The sequence below is a fragment of the Haliotis rubra genome, unplaced genomic scaffold, assembly GCF_003918875.1.
Source record: "Haliotis rubra isolate DU_JTF1 unplaced genomic scaffold, ASM391887v1 Scf884, whole genome shotgun sequence".
Taxonomy (NCBI): domain Eukaryota; kingdom Metazoa; phylum Mollusca; class Gastropoda; order Lepetellida; family Haliotidae; genus Haliotis; species Haliotis rubra.
In genome coordinates, this window is record NW_025767617.1 from 158,927 (window position 1) to 178,351 (window position 19,425).

The following is a 19,425-nucleotide window of genomic DNA, read 5'->3' on the forward strand; positions in this document are numbered from 1 at the left end:
GTCATTTAAAAGTAGGATTTTACTGACTTTTAAAAACAACCAAAACAACAAACTATCTACCTACAATATTTTTGGAAGGAGTTAAAGTAGAAATAATTTTCATTTTGAGGGCTGGGTCCTACCTGGCGAGCCTCCACAGACATCCTTCTTTTCCCTTGGTCCAACTCTCTGGAACACTGGATAGTTAGCCCGAGTATTCCATCGCGTGTCAGTCTTGTCAGGGTTCAAAGAGAACTTCTGTTTCCCAGCATTCCTTGGGGAGGAACTGAGACGAACTGTATACTCTATCTTGTTTGGGAGCTCCAGAACTCCAGAGTTATCAAGAAATCTGCCGAACACAACACCGCCCAGGTAATCTCTTGTGTGGTTGACAGTCACATTTTCAAACATGAGGAAGGTGACCATCTCATTTTCAGTAGCAAAAGCCGCATCTGAAACAATAAGCAAGATGGGCTTTTGTCACTTCGAACAGTATTTCAGTTTTATCACCAGGTTTGTCAGCTTCACAGGAGATGAATGCCCAAAATAATTGCGGTCTTAGACATTAATGTGTTTGGTGAGATCCATTGGCATATTGTTGCAAAAAGACATGGATCCCAAACAGAGTACAAGGAACCAAATATCATAGGATCCTGGCCAGACAAAGGGACACAATCTGCACTGCAATCATTTAACCTTGGTTACAATTCCTCTGACATAAACAACCGCATACGATTTCTGCTACGATTTCTCCTTAGCTTCAATTTCAATTCAAAAAGAAGACAAAGTCATCAATATCCCCCGCAATGGTAAAATACTCTTCATGATTATGTCTATGAGTTATGATTATGTCAAATATTTAGGTGTGTATATAGAAAAGTGGAAGTAGAGTATTGAAAGGTTTTTAAAGTTCTGCTCCAGAAAGGAGCACTATCACCAATTTCAGTCTATGTCAAACTTGTTGCCATGAAAATGACAAAAATATTTTATTCAGAAATCCAAAACTACCAAATGGCACCAGTACACCACCAGATCTATCTATGTGCCAAGTTTGGTGAAGAAATATTGAACGATTTTGGAGTTCTGCTCCGGAAAAGAGCACTACCATCAATTTCAGTCTAAGTCGAACTTGTTGCCATGGAAACACCTAAAATATCTTATTCAGAATTCCAAAACTACCAAAAGGCACCAGTACATCACCAGATCTATCTATGTGCCAAGTTTGGTGAAGAAATATTGAACGGTTTTAGAGTTCTGCTCCGGAAAAGACAAATGTGCACAGACGGACGGACAAACGCATGCATGCACAGGTGGAGTCCATTTTAATACCCCCACAAAACGCGTTGAGGGGGATAAAAACAGGACTAGGAATCCAGGTGACACAATTACAGATTTGAAGACTAACATCTAAATCTTTCTTTAACTGATGAATTAAGATTACCACTAATTCGGGACTAAAGGCACACAAAATTTCATCAAAATTGATGTATGAACACATGCTATTAACTAAGTTACTCAGCCTGACTATCTTGTCACTGTGGTAGTACTGACACTCCTTGAGGAAAATTTTATTAAAAACTCAATGTTTCCTTTTATCATTTGATGGGACACATGAAGGTCCGGTGTAACAGGCAAAACTTTCCCCTTGGCCAAACTTCCCCACCCCGGCTTAATCTTCCCCAGGGAAAGTTTGTCCTAGGCCAAACTTTCCCCACCCTTGAATCAACTTTAAAGGATACTTCTGTGCCACTGGAGATACCAATACTGTATTAATGGGAAACTAAATCCGCAAATATAGTTAAGGAATACGAGTGAGGAAAATGGATGATTTCTTTCACTTCCTTTAGCTTAACAGGAAGTTAAAGAAAAAAGTTTTGCATCAATATGTATCGCTGTGACATGAGTACTAAAATAACGAATGCAATCATATGGGTTGGCATCTCTGTAAGGGGTATAGTTGGCCCATGGATATCTGAATCATATTTAATTCACCAAAAGTGATTATGGATTAATAAACAAGCTTATGTGAATAATGTTTCATTACATTTATGCATATATACAACAAATATGAGATAATAAACAGCATGATAAGAGAGCAAGCAACCTGTGTATATTAAATCTTATTTACCCATCAAATGTGCGATTGAATGTTTACATCATATGGTGGCATGATTTGGACAGATGCAGAACTAATGCAGTGTGTCTTCATACGAATGGTGACAGGAGTAGGATGGATTTAGAGATGCATGCGGTTCAAACGTATGCATTCACATCACCACACCCAAGTCAGGGGCCAGAATGGACTATTTGGCAAAAATGTGTACCAACTTTTAAGTCAAAACTACTGTTGGTTAGATGTTTGTAATAACTTGTTCTCCCCCTTTTGATATAAGACCAAGGGTGGCGGAGAGGTAGCCTAGCTAGGCCAGAATCTCCCCCCACCCTTTTTTTCATAGAAAATGAAACAAAATATCCCAGTTTAAACAGGGGGGAAACTTTGGCCTAGCCCAAACTTTCCCCGGGGTAAGAATATCCTAGGACAAAACTTCCCTGTGGAAAGTGGAAAATGTAGGGAAAGTTTAGACCGGGGAAGAAATGGCCTGCTACACCGGGTTAGAATGAACCTTCAGTAACCCATGCTTGTCGTAAGAGGCAACTAACGGGATCGGGTGGTCAGGCTCACTGGCTTGGTTGACACATGTCATCATATCCCAATTGCGCAGGTCGATGCTCATGCTGTTGGTCACTGGATTGTCTCGTATAGACTCGATTATATAGCTGGAATATTGCTGAGTGCAGCGTAAACTAAACACACTCACTCACTCACTCATTTGATGGGTAAGTGTACTATCTCCATAAGTGTTTGCTCAAACTAATAGATGGAATTATTTATCCTGGGGCACAATTCAGCCAGGTAACCATGGTAACATGCAAAACCAGGATCAAGGGAGGAGTTTTCTTACATATTTACAACAAAAATAACAAATTTACAATACACAAATTCTTTTGCATTGTAATTTGCTGTCATTTGGCAATGTGTAGGTTAAATTTGTCTCCACTCACTGCAAATCCAGGGAAAGAATACCCACCTGCACGAACTCCAATTCTCTGTTCAACAGACTTCATAATTCTCTCCATGATGGGATTGTTTGGACTATATGCAATTCTCCATGGCACTTTGTGGGGTGGCAATTGCTCAAACTCACAAACCGGCCATGACGTGGTATTCGTGATAGGGGTTCCATTTGTTATTTGTCGAATACCAATCAGGATCACAGCAAATAGTGTTGGAAGTCCAATTTCCAGCAAAGTTCGAAATACAGATCGCTTTTGGATTAAGTAATTCTTCCATAGCAACAGCCGAAACTGTAATGCTTTCCCTGAGGGCTTGTGCTCTTCAGGTCTCACCTCATAAGTATCGGAGGCAGGCATTGTCAGTTATGATGTTGTTTGAGGTAATACCATTAATGACTGCTTACATTCTGAAAGAAAAGAAAATATATCATCATCATCATCATCATCATCATCATCATCATCACTATCATCTACATCACCACAATCCCATCATCACCTACATTAACATGAGCATGAGCATTATCCTTATCTGCATCATCATCATCATCATCATCATTATCTACACCACCACCATCATCTACGTCATCATCATCACCTACATCGACATCACTATTATCCTTAGCCTTATCATCATTACTTTCATCCATATCATCACAATTCATCATCATCATGTATGTCACCATCATCATCATTATCTACACCACCATCATCATCTACGTCACCATCATCACCTACATTAACATCACCATTATCTTTAGCCACATCATCATTACGTTCATCCATATCACCACAATTCATCATCATGTATGTCACCATCATCACCTACATTAACATCACCATTATCCTTAGCCACATCATCATTACGTTCATCCATATCACCACAATTCATCATCATGTATGTCACCATCATCACCTACATTAACATCACCATTATCCTTAGCCACATCATCATTACTTTCATCCATATCACCACAATTCATCATCATCATCTACGTCACCATCATCACCTTACATTAACATCACCATTATCCTTAGCTACATCATCATTACGCTGCTCATCCATATCACCACAATTCATCATCATCATCTACGCCACCATCATCATCACCTACATTAACATCACCATTATCCTTAGCTACATCATCATTACGCTCATCCATATCACCACAATTCATCATCATCTATGTCACCATCATCACCTACATTAACATCACCATTATCCTTAGCCACATCATCATTACGCTTCATCCATATCACCACAATTCATCATCATCATCTACGTCACATCATCATCACCTACATTAACATCACCATTATCCTTAGCCACATCATCATTACGTTCATCCATATCACACAATTCATCATCATCATGTATGTCACCATCATCACCTACATTAACATCACCATTATCCTTAGCCACATCATCATTACGTTCATCCATATCACCACAATTCATCATCATCATGTCACCATCATCACCTACATTAACATCCACCATTATCCTTAGCCACATCATCATTACGTTCATCCATATCACCACAATTCATCATCATCATGTGTCACCATCATCACCTTCATAACATCACCATTATCCTTAGCCACATCACGCTCATCCATATCATCCATCATCATGTATGTCACATCATCACCTACATTAACATCACCATTATCCTTAGCCACATCATCATCATTACGTTCATCCATATCACCACAATTCATCATCATGTACGTCACCATCTACATTAACATCACCATTATCCTTAGCCACATCATCATTACGTTCATCCATATCACCACAATTCATCATCATGTATGTCACCATCATCACCTACATTAACATCACCATTATCCTTAGCCACATCATCATTACGTTCATCCATATCACCACAATTCATCATCATCATGTATGTCACCATCATCACCTACATTAACATCACCATTATCCTTAGCCACATCATCATTACGTTCATCCATATCACCACAATTCATCATCATCATGTATGTCACCATCATCACCTACATTAACATCACCATTATCCTTAGCCACATCATCATTACGTTCATCCATATCACCACAATTCATCATCATGTATGTCACCATCATCACCTACATTAACATCACCATTATCCTTAGCCACATCATCATTACGTTCATCCATATCACCACAATTCATCATCATGTATGTCACCATCATCACCTACATTAACATCACCATTATCCTTAGCCACATCATCATTACGTTCATCCATATCACCACAATTCATCATCATGTATGTCACCATCATCACCTACATTAACATCACCATTATCCTTAGCCACATCATCATTACGTTCATCCATATCACCACAATTCATCATCATGTATGTCACCATCATCACCTACATTAACATCACCATTATCCTTAGCCACATCATCATTACGTTCATCCATATCACCACAATTCATCATCATCATCTACGTCACCATCATCACCTACATCAACATCACCATTATCCTTAGCCACATCATCATTACGTTCATCCATATCACCACAATTCATCATCATCATCGTCACCATCATCACCTACATTAACATCACCATTATCCTTAGCCACATCATCATTACGCTCATCCATATCACCACAATTCATCATCATGTATGTCACCATCATCACCTACATTAACATCACCATTATCCTTAGCCACATCATCATTACGCTCATCCATATCACCACAATCATCATCATCATGTATGTCACCATCATCACCTACATTAACATCACCATTATCCTTAGCCACATCATCATTACGTTCATCCATATCACCACAATTCATCATCATCATACGCCACCATCATCACCTACATCAACATCACCATTATCCTTAGCCACATCATCATTACGTTCATCCATATCACCACACAATTCATCATCATGTATGTCACCATCATCACCTACATTAACATCACCATTATCCTTAGCCACATCATCATTACGTTCATCCATATCACCACAATTCATCATCATGTATGTCACCATCATCACCTACATTAACATCACCATTATCCTTAGCCACATCATCATTACGTTCATCCATATCACCACAATTCATCATCATCACCATCATCACCTACATTAACATCACCATTATCCTTATTACAACATCATTATCCTTAGCCATCATCATCATTCATGCGATCATCCATATTAACCACAATATCCATCATCTCATCCATCACCACAATTCATCATCATGTATGTCACCATCATCACCTACATTAACATCACCATTATCCTTAGCCACATCATCATTACTTTCATCCATATCACCACAATTCATCATCATGTATGTCACCATCATCACCTACATTAACATCACCATTATCCTTAGCCACATCATCATTACTTTCATCCATATCACCACAATTCATCATCATCTACGTCACGATCATCACCTTCATTAACATCACCATTATCCTTAGCCACATCATCATTACGTTCATCCATATCACCACAATTCATCATCATCTACGTCACCATCATCACCTACATCAACATCACCATTATCCTTAGCCACATCATCATTACGTTCATCCATATCACCACAATTCATCATCATGTATGTCACCATCATCACCTACATTAACATCACCATTATCCTTAGCCACATCATCATTACGTTCATCCATATCACCACAATTCATCATCGTCATCTACGTCACCATCATCACCTACATTAACATCACCATTATCCTTAGCCACATCATCATTACGTTCATCCATATCACCACAATTCACCATCATGTATGTCACCATCATCACCTACATCGACATCACCATTATCCTTGTTGTCGACATCATCTACATCAAGATCATACCATCATTTGACTGTTTTCTTAAGTCACTGAGAAGTATTTAAACTAGCAAGATATCTTTCAATTACCAAAAAAAATTTAAAAGACATGACAAACTTGTGGTAAAGCAATTCAAAGGCAAAAGTCATGTAACAGATCAAATTATTGAAGGATATCAGATAAATGTCAGGGTGGGATACTGGAAACAAACATATTTTAACACAGTATAACAAAATAACAAACGATAAGTTACTTGATACATGATAATACTGCAGAGATGCCAACCCTCATTTAGTCCAATTGGTATTTTGGCCAAAAACTGATGCAAAAATTAGTATTTGGGGGCCAAAATTAGTATTAACTTTTCAAAAGAATTTTCATATTTAATAAACAATATATAGATATTCAAAGAACTTGTTATTAACATTTAAAGGGCAAGTGTACACGAAAATGAACCTATTTTTCTTGCTCTTTTTTAATATGAAAATTATTTACTTGGTACTTTTAAAGACAAAAACAGTAAAATTATAAAATTAACTATATATTTTTTGTAGGAAAACGATTTTTATTTTACACATTTACCAAGTGTTCCATTTCAATAGTAAAAACACCATGGCTTATGTCCCTTGGAAATGACGTAATTGGTGCCACATTTATAAACAAATGACGTCATCAGGTTGTATGGAACGCTTCAACGTAGTGCAAGCACAAGTGTTTGATTCCAGCGCCTCAGATGCATACTATTGAATTGAACATGGTGCACTGTTCGGTTCCTCGCTGTATGAACCACAATGCAAACAAACATGAAACCAAAGTAAGTTATTTCCGCTTCCCCAAATCACCACGGAGAAGACAAGAATGGATAAAATTCTGTAAAAGAAGGATAGTGACTGGAATGGCCCGACTAGTGAATCGCGGGTGTGTGTCGCAGACTTCGATATTTGCTGTCGGCGTGATGCGATCGACGACTCTCAGTCAGTCAGCTGATCGGAAACAACTACGCCTCGATGCGGTTCCATCCTTGTATGGTAATGAGGTCAAGGGACAGCACTCTCATCAAGAGCCCGACTGGTCAGTTTTTGTAAACAAACGACGTAAAGTCGAGGGAACTCTGGTAAGTAAGTAAATACCAAAATAATGTAAACATGCTACCCTAGTTTATAAGACTGTAGTTTATATATATAAAATAAAGAAGTATTTATTCATAGTTTGGTAGCTAATTAGATGTGCGCCTCATTCACTTCCTGGTTTCAATGACATCGATCCTCGGTGATCAGCTGATCGTTGAGCTAAAGTATTGTGCTTGGTTTTGTGATTTTGAATCGAACCATTTGTGGAATTTTTGGGGTGAATAACGTCATCGAATGCTTTTCTTTTGAAATTTGTAGCCGCTCTCATTCACGACTGGGGGTAGTGTTTACCAATACCAGTTCCCTCGATGCCGGAGGGCAGTCAGTGTGTGGAGGAAAACGAAGCTGTCAACATCCACTCACGTACATCTTCTACTACTGAGACAGTTGACGTGGGAACAGACACAAACCAACTCATTTCGGTAAGAACATTAATAAAGATATAAAATAAAGAACAAATTACCTGTATGTTATTTCGCGCATGTTAATTAATACAATATTTAAATCTGACTTTCCTTATAGACCCGTGCTTTTAAAAAATACAGAAAAGTTAGGGTAATAAGACAACACTTACTGACAAATTTTAATTAATGTAAATTATATTGCATATTTTTTTACAATTTTGAATGTTTGTATTGTATCTTCCAAATGTGTAGTGTCGGAGTAAGTCCTGTCAGTGTGTGACACCCTCCTTGATGTCGACTGGTACCCAGAAGAGCATGAACACATCTTGGTGCACAATTGCTGTCCAGTGTACACCAGATACATGCGACCGTGCATACACAATATGAGGTAACAATAACATGTTTACAATAACTACTCATTCAAAATCTACATCCAGTAAATATTGTTCTGTATTGAAACATGTACATTATGTTATGTTTTAGTGATATTGTAACAGAATTGATTTTGATGTAAATATCTGGTAGTAACTGAGCATTAGTGTATGCACTTACAGCCCTAATACTATTTATGCAAATTGGTCACATTGTTACCCAGGCACCAGGTGATGCTGACAGCAAGAACAATATGCCTGACACAACTGATGATGGAAATGACACTGATGAAGATTACAATCCACATTCAAGTCAGATCAAGTTCAAGAATCTCAATCCCAGCCAGAGTATGTATTAAATGTGCCAATTCCCAATTTATGTCATATCTGCCATATAACGTGTAATAATTGTGGATCGCACTGATGTAACATGTACAATTTTCTATGTGATTTTGACAGTTGTTAATTCACATTTCAGGTCCCTGAACAACCATATGGAAGAAACAAAGTTCCTGGTGTTTGAATCCAATTTGCTGTCACTTTTCATGTTTTGCAAATTCTGCTTTTATTCATGCAGAGCCAAAATGTATCATATCTGTGGTAGTCTGGTGACAGTGCAGGTACAGTGCCTCAGACACCAAGAGCATGCATACTTCTGGAATAGTCAGCCAATACACAAACAATTGCCACTTGGCAATTTAGCCATAGCTTGTGCTGTTTTCTTTAGTAGTCTTTGCCCAGCAAAGGCTCTAAGGAGCTATTCAACTATGAACATGTACAATATAAGCATGTCAACATTTCATAAACTCCAGAGAAGCTACATAGTCCCAGCTATTTCAAGGGTGTGGTCAAAACACCAAACTCAGCTATTAGCTGATAGGAAAGAGAAATCTGTACGTCTGGCAGGGGATGCACGGTGTTGCTCACCTGGACATACAGGTATGTCCACACTAGTTTGGCTTCAATAAGTTATTTGGCTTATAAATTTCATGTGTAACTGGGAATAGTAAGAAGAATTGGCTGAAAACCATTATGAAATAGAAATGTTTCACTGTATTTGATATATTTAACATAAGCATGTCTTGGAAGAAAAGTTGTGTCAATTGTATATAGTATGTATGTGTTTATGTATTACAGCTAAGTATGGAAGCTATACATTGATCGATGTGGACACACATCAAGTTTTGGACATCCAGTTGGTGCAGGTAAGAATACAATCCTGTCATAACATAAAATGACATGCACAGCATAAGAGTGAACATGCTCAGTTGTGTACAGTAATACTTTCTGATGACTTAATGACTTAATTTACATTGCTCTGTTTCAGTCAAATGAAGTGGCCAATTCGAATGCCATGGAACTTGAAGGATTGAAAAGGGGCCTTGCACATCTTGAGAATGCCAGAGTAAATGTTTCAGACATAATAACAGACCGACACATTCAAGTAAAAGCTTATATAAAGAGGGAGAAAGGTGGCATTAAACATTGGTTTGATGTATGGCATGTTGCTAAAGGTGAATAGTTTTTAAGACCCATCATATCGTGATTAGACTTAATATTTAGTGTCATTGACACAGTTATGGCATGAAAATGCTTTTCAGAAAGTGGAATATAAATTAAATATTATTCGACAAATATATTAAATCACCTTAACCTTAACAAACACACTCCGAGGTAAGTTTACTTCAATAACTTTTTTCTAACAAGTGATGATCCATTGTACCAGCCGCATTTGATGTTTTCAGGTATTTACAAGAAACTTCAAAAGTAAGCAAGAAGAAAGGCCTGAAATAATCAGCCTGTGGGCACACTCCATTTCCAATCATATGTACTGGTGTGCTGCCACCAGCCATGGCAATGCTGAGGAGGTGCTGGCTAAGTGGTTGTCGATTGGCAACCACTTAGCTAACATACATAGTGGTCACAGTGAAACCTTTCCATCTTGTATGCATGGAGAAATTCAAGATAGAATTTGGATACCTGCTGGTATGTAAAATTAACCAAGCAACTTCATAATGTATGATATTACATTTTCATATGCAGCCTGACATTCAAACTTGAAGTTTTTGTAAAATTGTAATGATTATCACACTAAGCATCATCATTGGTTTGTTACAAACCCACACCCATCTTTCCATTTTCTTGATCTCGCCCACTCAGTCAGCTCCCCTGAGTACAACTGACCACTCACAAAATCAAATATTGCTCTGTGATTAGACATGTTCATCACTGATAATGAAGACAAAATGGCATTCATTTTATAAAAATATATTAAAACATGAATTTATTCTTCAGGAACACGAGCTCACAAGGAGATAGAAAGCATCTTAAAGTCCAGATATCTCCTGAAAGATGTAGCCAAACTGTCACCTCATGGGCAGACATCATACCTTGAAGGATTTCATAGTGTCATATGTCACTTCGCTCCAAAGTTCTACCATTATCATTACAATGGTATGAAGGCAAGGTATGTACCAACTTACTATCAAAGAAAACTGTTCATTTGTTTTTTCACTGGATAACAATTAGCCATAACCAGTTTGCCTCACATTTTTGATAGGATTTACTTATTTTAGTAACCCACTCAGAGACAATAATAGAGCATACCATGGTCTCGGTCCTGCAATCAGAATTTTGAATTTCTTTTATTGTTAACTACAGTTATATTTTGTGTATGCCATCATATAAAACAGTCAGTGGTGAAATTACTGTTTTAACAATAATAATATTGTAACAGGTTGTTGATGTCTGCCCTCCACTTCAATGAGAATGGAACACGACTGAAAGCACACACCAAAACAGGAGAAGAGAAATGGAGTGTCTCATATCCTAAGAGCAGAAACTGGGAGGCTACTGCTAAACCTCTCAAAACAAATCCAACATATGGTATGATATTAGTGATATGCAACTTTCATGACATTGTTCAACCTTTCCTATTATACACAGACATAATGCTTAATGATGGACTTTTTCTTTTATGACAATGACGACATGTAGCGGTAATGTATATTTGGTATTTACTTTTTCAGAATATATTGGCGAGCTGTTACAGGAGGTGTCCGACATTCGAACAGAATTTCCAAGTTGTGCCCTTGCTGACAACTCCCTAAATGAACATCAGCCACCCTGCATGACTGAAACTCACGGAAAGAAACGGGAAAAACAAATCGTTGTCAGAAACCATAAAACACGTTTCCATTAAAACAATATTTATTCTAGTGAGAATAAAGAAATCCAGTATATACATCTGATGGAAATGTTGCACGTATAACATGGACAACACAAGAAGGAATCACCTTGCGATGATTTTTTCCCAATTTCTGCCAAATCCAGTATGTAAATCTTCTGTAGGCCAGATGTCGATAGATTCTGAAAAATATGAATATGATTTTAAGTACACATACATTGTCTCCATTTCAACATGCTGAACTTTTTTAAAATTTCGAGAAATACTACATCCATTTGGATAAAGAGTATGGGGTTTATGGTTCTAGTTAGTGGGGAGGTTTTTGTGTATTTCAAGAATGTGTCTGTTTGATAGTGTCATGTCTGATGAGAAGGTGGTGTCACTTTGGAGGAAGAAAATATGGTAGATGACAAGAGGGATAAAGTTCATCAATAACTTCATTCATTACATTAACAACAGGTCAAATTATATTGTACTGTGAAGCATTTCAAGTCGGGTCACCTCAAATGTTTTATGTTTTTAACATCTTTAATCCTCGTAAAGACACGAGGGCCTGTGATTATTGTGTAGGGTTGATCTTCCAACTAGGTCTATTGTGTAGGGCATATTTTCATCCAGTACTACACATCCTCAGATGGTTTGGTACACCAATCTGGTAGCAAGTGTTGCTTTTATACACTTGTTTACTTTCCTGTTTTTTTTCTTATATTGCAAAATCCAGCATATCAGGTCATCTCATCTCAACTTACATCCATTTAACTATGTACCAATTACATGATTTTAATGAGTAGTAATATTAAAATAGCCTCTGTTAACTGTAGGGGCATTGCGAAAAACAGAAACGGAAAGAAATTATGAACATCTGGCGGAAAGGAATTGCTCAGTAATCTGTCTTCAGGATATTCACATTTCCCATGAGTTAGAACCTATTATGAGAAATAAATGGGGCGCCTCAAATTATTAATACACTAAAACAGTTAAATGAAGGCTCCAGTAACAAAAGCATAGCATGATTTACCTGTATAAGGCTTATGAGGTACTACTTTTCTTGTATCATTTCTCTGGATATACAATATTATGGAAATGGAAAAATATTGCTCTTTTCAAATTCATCTACAAATACATGGTCTGTATCTTGTTTTAGTAATGCAAATAATAATTTTAGAAATTATAAGCATATTTCGGTATATTACTTGTGTATTGGTTCATCATCACCTATGGGGCCACTGCTGTCAATGAATTCATTGTAGTATGCCTCCATACTATACTTGCTCAGTGATACGTCATGGAGGCCAGGGTGAGAAGTAATGCAGTTGTGATTTGATGTATCAAGCTTTTCCCTGATTGGAGCAACATCCTGACAACATAGCTCCTCTACTTCAGACTGCATGTGAACGCAGTGACCACAAGTGCACCTGTAACATTATCGAATGAGTAGTAATTTTACTTTGAAAAATCAATTGACTTGTATACTCATGAAAAAGACGTTTTTTTCCTGCAGCATAAATTCATATTTGCATTTATATTTATTGTATGTGTGTGTGTGTGTGTTTCATATCATATCATAACATATTTGAATGAAGAACTTTTTCAACAGTTTCCAAGAGCTACTACAATTTTCTCATTAACAGTCAAAGGTCAGAAAAACTTATAACCATTGATCAATGAATGTACCGGTTTACAAACAAAACATGTCACTGTCAGTGCAGTGTCCCCTATTTTCGTGTTACTCAGATAAGATGTCGATAACGTATACTGGATGTAGCAACTTGTTTTTTAATCGAGTGATAGTAGATATGGAAAAAATATACATTATCTGTAAACTAAAGTTCGTTCACTGTCGTTCTTTGATCCTGGTTTTGGTTAGAAAACACGGTAAACCGGAAAATCGATGTGCTGCGGTTTCACACACCCGATTTCACAGAAATTAATGTAACCACCAAATTATGAAAACACATTGCAAACACAAAGCAACATATACAATGCATATTCTTTAGGGAGTACTGCACTTTACCGGGCGCACTTTTTCAGACTAATTAGCACTGCTGGGGTTCCCTAACCCTAACCCCTACCCCTAACCCTAAGGATCGTAAAGGGTGCCTAACCCTAAGGATCGTAAAGGGTGCCTAACCCCAAGGATAGTAAAGGGTGCCTAACCCTAAACCCTAAGGATCGTAAAGGGTGCCTAACCCTAACCCTAAGGATCGTAAAGGGAGCAGCGAGGGCTGCGCCCGGTAAAGTGCATTCTAGCCATTCTTTATAATCAGACATGGTGTTCACATAATACAAGAGTATTTATTTGTCTGATTTGTCAACGTTGTAAACATATTTCCGGGTATTACGTGCCCACGGTAATGACTGCGTTGGGAAACGAAACCATCAGAACTACGTACGTGTTTGGGGAAGATAAAGCGAACTTTACTCAAGGAAAACGACAATAATACTACAATCTAGTGAAAACTCCCTGTGAAGTTAGATGTAAGTGTTATCTTCAATTATTGTTTGGACAAGCATATTTGATGACACTGACACTGTGACGGGATGGACCAGGCGAAAAGCAAACGAAGAGTGCTGGTTATCAGGCATAGCAAGCATCACTACAAATAAGTTTATATTTTGAAATGTACATTATTTAGATAGAAGTAATATTATGATCTTACCACGGTGGTCTCGATGAATCGGACTCTGGCGCTTGACGACACAATGTTTGAAGACAAAAGGTCTTCACTAGGTTCCACATCATGCACTTGATCGTATCTCGCCTTTACTTTGAAGTCAGGGAAATTAGCCCTTGTCGGTTCAAAGGAATATGGTTGGACGTTTTCTTGATTCAGTGAAAATTCTTCGCAGTCAGACAGCATCGAATCCGAGGCCATGTTGTTTGTGACAGTAAACTGGTACTGGATGTCTTTCACGTCAGATTAAGACAAGCTACCAGTTAGAGTGGCACCAATTACGCCATATCTAAGGGGTAACTCAGGCCTGTTTGGCTCTGAAATCGAATGCTTCATAACGGCGCACCATTTTCACACGTATTTTCAGGTTCAAACTATTAATATGAAAAAGATGAGTGCATATATCCAAAAATGAATAAGTAATAATTCTAAAACTGAATTTTGATTCATGTAAGAAACAAAATGATTTTTTCGTGTACACTTGCCCTTTAATAATAATAATAATAAGTATCCACATATAGCTTGATACTGAATAACGTGGTTGAAATTTATTATGCTATATGATATTTTGATTTAATTTATTGTTTTGAAAACTTCATATATTTCTACTGCTATCGTAGTCGCATATTTTGGTTTGGTTTTTTTTCTAACGAAATATATTAAAATCGTATGGATTGGCATCTCTGATACTGGCATCTCTTGTTGCAATACACACATGTACATTGACACAAACACCAGAATCAACACTTGTCTCCATGATGCTAGGAGGTTCTGGGTGAAAGTTACATGGGTTCAAGACTGTTCAAGAATCACTTATTTATGCATGTCAAGGCATTTTACCACTTTGTTGAAAACATGAATAATCATGATAATGGCATAACATTGACCAACAAACGTTCATGATCATTGGTGATTGGTCAAAATCTGAAGTTTTAACTTCTGATCAGAGGATCCTGGCTGCTAGGAAAGGTGGGCAACCCTGTCATATTAACTTTACCAGAAAAAAAAAGACTTTTTAAGAAGAGTATTGCCTACTTTATAATTCTATTCTTTTGTGGTAGAGTCACTGTTTCAGTGTAAGCGTTCATGTTAATAAAAGTAAGGTGACAATAGAATTTGTCAGTCAGAACAATAATTTTACATAGTGACTTAATAACAATACCAAACTATTACGATTCAAGGTGCTGTCGGAATCCCATAAATCAACCGAATATCTGTTAGGATGTAGTCATACAAACTTACCAGATAAAATACTTTTAGAAAGTAGTGAATAATATATACATTCTATACTTCTGTAGTAGAGTCACTGTTTCAGTGAAAGTGTTAATGTTAATAAAAGTAGGGTTTAATGAATTTGTCAGTCAGAACATAATAATTTTAGAATTTCCAAACTATTACATTAATGAACCTAATATCTGTCATGAAAAACTACAAAAAATTGATTAATATAATTTAATGAGTTATAATAAATTGACATCTGTGTCAGATCTAAATGGATGTTGAAACCAACTTCATTGTCACAACAACAGTGACGCAGCAAGTATCAACGTGTTATCATGTCTGACTGGAACACTGGGTGGTTCCCATATGTTCAACTCATAACTAACTTAGTCATGATCAGAGTACACATAGCAGGTCATCTAGATTGACCTAGCTCTAGCCCTATGTACCCATTAACATGTAAGGTACATTTTGTTCGTTCTTTGCTACAGAAGGACCATACCAACCAAAATTTCATATCTCAAACAAATCATTTAAGATACTATGTCATGTCAAATTCCACACATGAAAAGACGGGAATGTCAATACCGTACACGACAATGAACACCCTGTGAATACACAATGCCATTTAGAAAACGTCAAATGTAACATCAGATGGAAGCCACAGTGGCTGAGCGGGATATGTGGCTGACTTTGTGTGCTGGTGATTAGGTGCCTGACTCTGAGGGTGTGGGTTCGAATCCCGGATGGTACACAACCACACAAAGTACTAGAATCTGTACTTAACTGAGAAAGTGTAATCCTAAATATTACAAATGAATACCCTGTACCCAATTATATCTGTATCTTGTTATTTTTATACCCATCACTGGACAAAAGCACATCTTATAAGTCTATAAGGAAGGGGGCACAAGGGTGGAAGAACAGTGGTAGAGGGAACAGCATAAACATCCACATGCTGCACAATGGTACTGGGAGTAACAGCAGAAGTCACAATCTGACTCGCTCATGTCATAAACAGACTGTTCTCTAAGTTTATATTCTGCCACAACAATGTGGATAACTGCTTAACTGTGGTATTCTTACAGTTTCAGGGTAAATGGACACTGAATGCCTGATTTAGGCTAAATGGATACTGAATGCATGATTCAGGCAAAATGGACACTGAATGCATGATTCAGGCTATATGGACACAGAATGCATGATTCAGGGTAAATGGACACTGAATGCATGATTGTGATGAAATGGACACTGAATGCATGATTCAGGCAAAATGGACACTGAATGCATGATTCAGGCTAAATGGATACTGAATGCATGATTCAGGCAAAATGGACACTGAATGCATGATTCAGGCAAAATGGACACTGAATGCATGATTCAGGCAAAATGGACACTGAATGCATGATTCAGGCTATATGGACACAGAATGCATTATTCAGGCAAAATGGACACAGAATGCATGATTCAGGCAAAATGGACACAGAATGCATGATTCAGGCAAAATAGACACAGCATGAATAATTCAGGATAAATGGACAATGAATGCCTAAATCAGGCTAAATGAACACTGAATGCCTGATTTAGGCTAAATGGACACTGAATGCCTGATTTAGGCTAAATGGATACTGAATGCATGATTCAGGGTAAATGGACACTGAATGCAAGATTCAGGCAAAATGGACACTGAATGCAATCGCATGATTCAGGCAAAATGGACACTGAATGCATGAGACAAACATGCAATACCTCATCACTGAAAGTTTAAATAAACATCTTGGTGCAGATGTCCTTAAATCAGGCCGGGTGATGTTGTCTGGTGAGTACGGTTAGATCACCTCGTTTTGACCTGCACAAGTCTACGGAAATGATTATCAGTTTAAATCGTAATATTATATCAACAATAACAAGTTGTCTGAAATATAGCCTCCCATACTGTCAGTTCATCTGGACTTGCTGACTATGACAATAGAATGACTATCCACTTATGGACGTGCCTGTAATTAGGCATGCAGTTAAATAAATTAGTATAGATGGTGTATCAATCCTGTCCCCATTCAGACAACATATATTACAGACTGGTCATTTGATAATGGGGAATTTAGGGCATCAAGAGTCAAGAAAATTGGACACAGCAAAAGGAATGGTTGGAAAAATTTATGGGGAGCCATGAGAAAATGACTCAGCTTTTTTTCAGACAATACCACCTGAAAGGTCAGCAGCTTAAACTACAGTTTTAACATGTGTTATATTTGGGATTACACTTTCTCAGTAAGTACAGATTCTAGTACTTGTTTGGGGTTGAGTCCCAGTCAGGCACCTAATCGCCAGCACACAAAGTCTGACACCTAGACCGCTCAGCCACCGCGATGGGACTCAACCCCCCAAAAGTACTAGAATATGTACTTTACTGAGAAAGTGTAATCCCAAATATAACACGTTACATTTGACCACTTTCTAACATGGCATTGTGTATTTCTTAAACTACAGTTGACTAGGCGATTGGGACACTTATTTTGGGCTGACAAAAACATATTTATTGTCATAGAACACTTGATTAAATCATTATTTGAAAAATTAATCATGATATTCCAAATGGTTTTTGAGTAACAAAAGTTCTCTACTGTCATGTTAAATAATTGAAAAGAATGTGTCCTTAACCCAAGCATGCCTTGTGATGTGACGTGTCTACCCAGTTGAGCTAACAAGAATATATGACAATACAAAATATAACAGTATCGTGAACACAACAAATGAAGGAAAATCTGTAATCAGTCAAAAGCAAATTTGAAAACTGATAGAATAGCGACAAGAAAGAGAATGACAGGCACAGGTAGTCACATGATCATCTGAGCAGCTGCACGCTTACGGAGATGATTGACAGGTGCTGATGTCGGAGTGGGGGCAGAGGTCAGGGCTGGGCAGAGGCCAGTAAGATTTGATTCAACTTAGCCTACAGCACGTTTCCACACATGGTAGTAGAAGAAGAAGAGAGGTGCATACCGTGAGATAGGATAAGTTTAAAAATTGGACACAACATTTAGTCTGTCTCACAGTCCCAGAACCATATTACTTTCCCCACTGCCTAGCCCTCTGTTATAGGGACTAATTCAGGACAGCCATCGTCCAAATATTTAAAAAGTCCAAAACTATGTACTCAAGACATGTGAGACTTTATTGTAATATATATATGATGCTAACCTGTATTTTTAATCACTACTGTTCATCCTTATCACTACAGCATTGTAAATTGACTTGTCAGCCCATTAATTATTGTATAAGACATTTATAACCTTCATTGGTAATCCCCCTGCCATCACATCAACTGGTCAAGGAAGTACTATTGTTTTTCTGTCTGTCCATTGATGAGTCGTCGCCTGTCCATTGTTGTCAAAAACTGTATATATACTTAGTATGCTCACATCTAGACAGTGAAGGAGTTTGAGTTCGGTATTTGGACTGTCTGTTGGGACGACCACGAGCAGGATAATGCCGCTCGTAGGAAACGCCCTGGGGTTGAGCAGGTACTCCGCTCACCTCGCTCATGTC

At 37.6% G+C, this 19,425-nt stretch overlaps 2 protein-coding genes and 1 long non-coding RNA gene across 3 annotated transcripts in view; 2 read left to right on the forward strand and 1 right to left on the reverse strand.

The window, feature by feature from the left end:
* LOC124263458 (phospholipid-transporting ATPase ABCA3-like) overlaps positions 1–19,425 on the reverse strand; it is a 71,869-nt gene that overhangs the window by 37,578 nt on the left and 14,866 nt on the right. Inside the window, 2 exon segments of the mRNA XM_046698104.1 lie at positions 123–431; positions 3,069–3,461. Of these exon segments, the coding sequence (XP_046554060.1) occupies positions 123–431; positions 3,069–3,411 (652 nt within the window). The 5' untranslated portion in view covers positions 3,412–3,461.
* Positions 9,710–10,139, forward strand: LOC124263463. The gene is made up of 3 exons (XR_006894850.1): positions 9,710–9,732; positions 9,931–9,998; positions 10,121–10,139. It is a non-coding gene; the product is annotated as an uncharacterized LOC124263463 (long non-coding RNA).
* LOC124263462 lies at positions 10,588–12,345 on the forward strand. Its single transcript, XM_046698112.1, has 4 exons — positions 10,588–10,779; positions 11,089–11,260; positions 11,531–11,679; positions 11,823–12,345. The coding sequence occupies exons 1-4, from the start codon at positions 10,620–10,622 to the stop codon at positions 11,993–11,995; spliced, it is 654 nt and encodes a 217-aa protein (XP_046554068.1). The 5' UTR covers positions 10,588–10,619; the 3' UTR covers positions 11,996–12,345.

What these genes read in the sequence shown, in the direction of transcription:
- LOC124263462 (XM_046698112.1), top strand. Translation starts at nt 10,620, where the DNA reads ATGTACTGGTGTGCTGCCACCAGCCATGGCAATGCTGAGGAGGTGCTG. An exon ending in TAGAATTTGGATACCTGCTG is followed by an intron (nt 10,780 to 11,088) that starts GTATGTAAAATT and finishes TTTATTCTTCAG; the next exon opens with GAACACGAGCTCACAAGGAG. An exon ending in TACAATGGTATGAAGGCAAG is followed by an intron (nt 11,261 to 11,530) that starts GTATGTACCAAC and finishes ATATTGTAACAG; the next exon opens with GTTGTTGATGTCTGCCCTCC.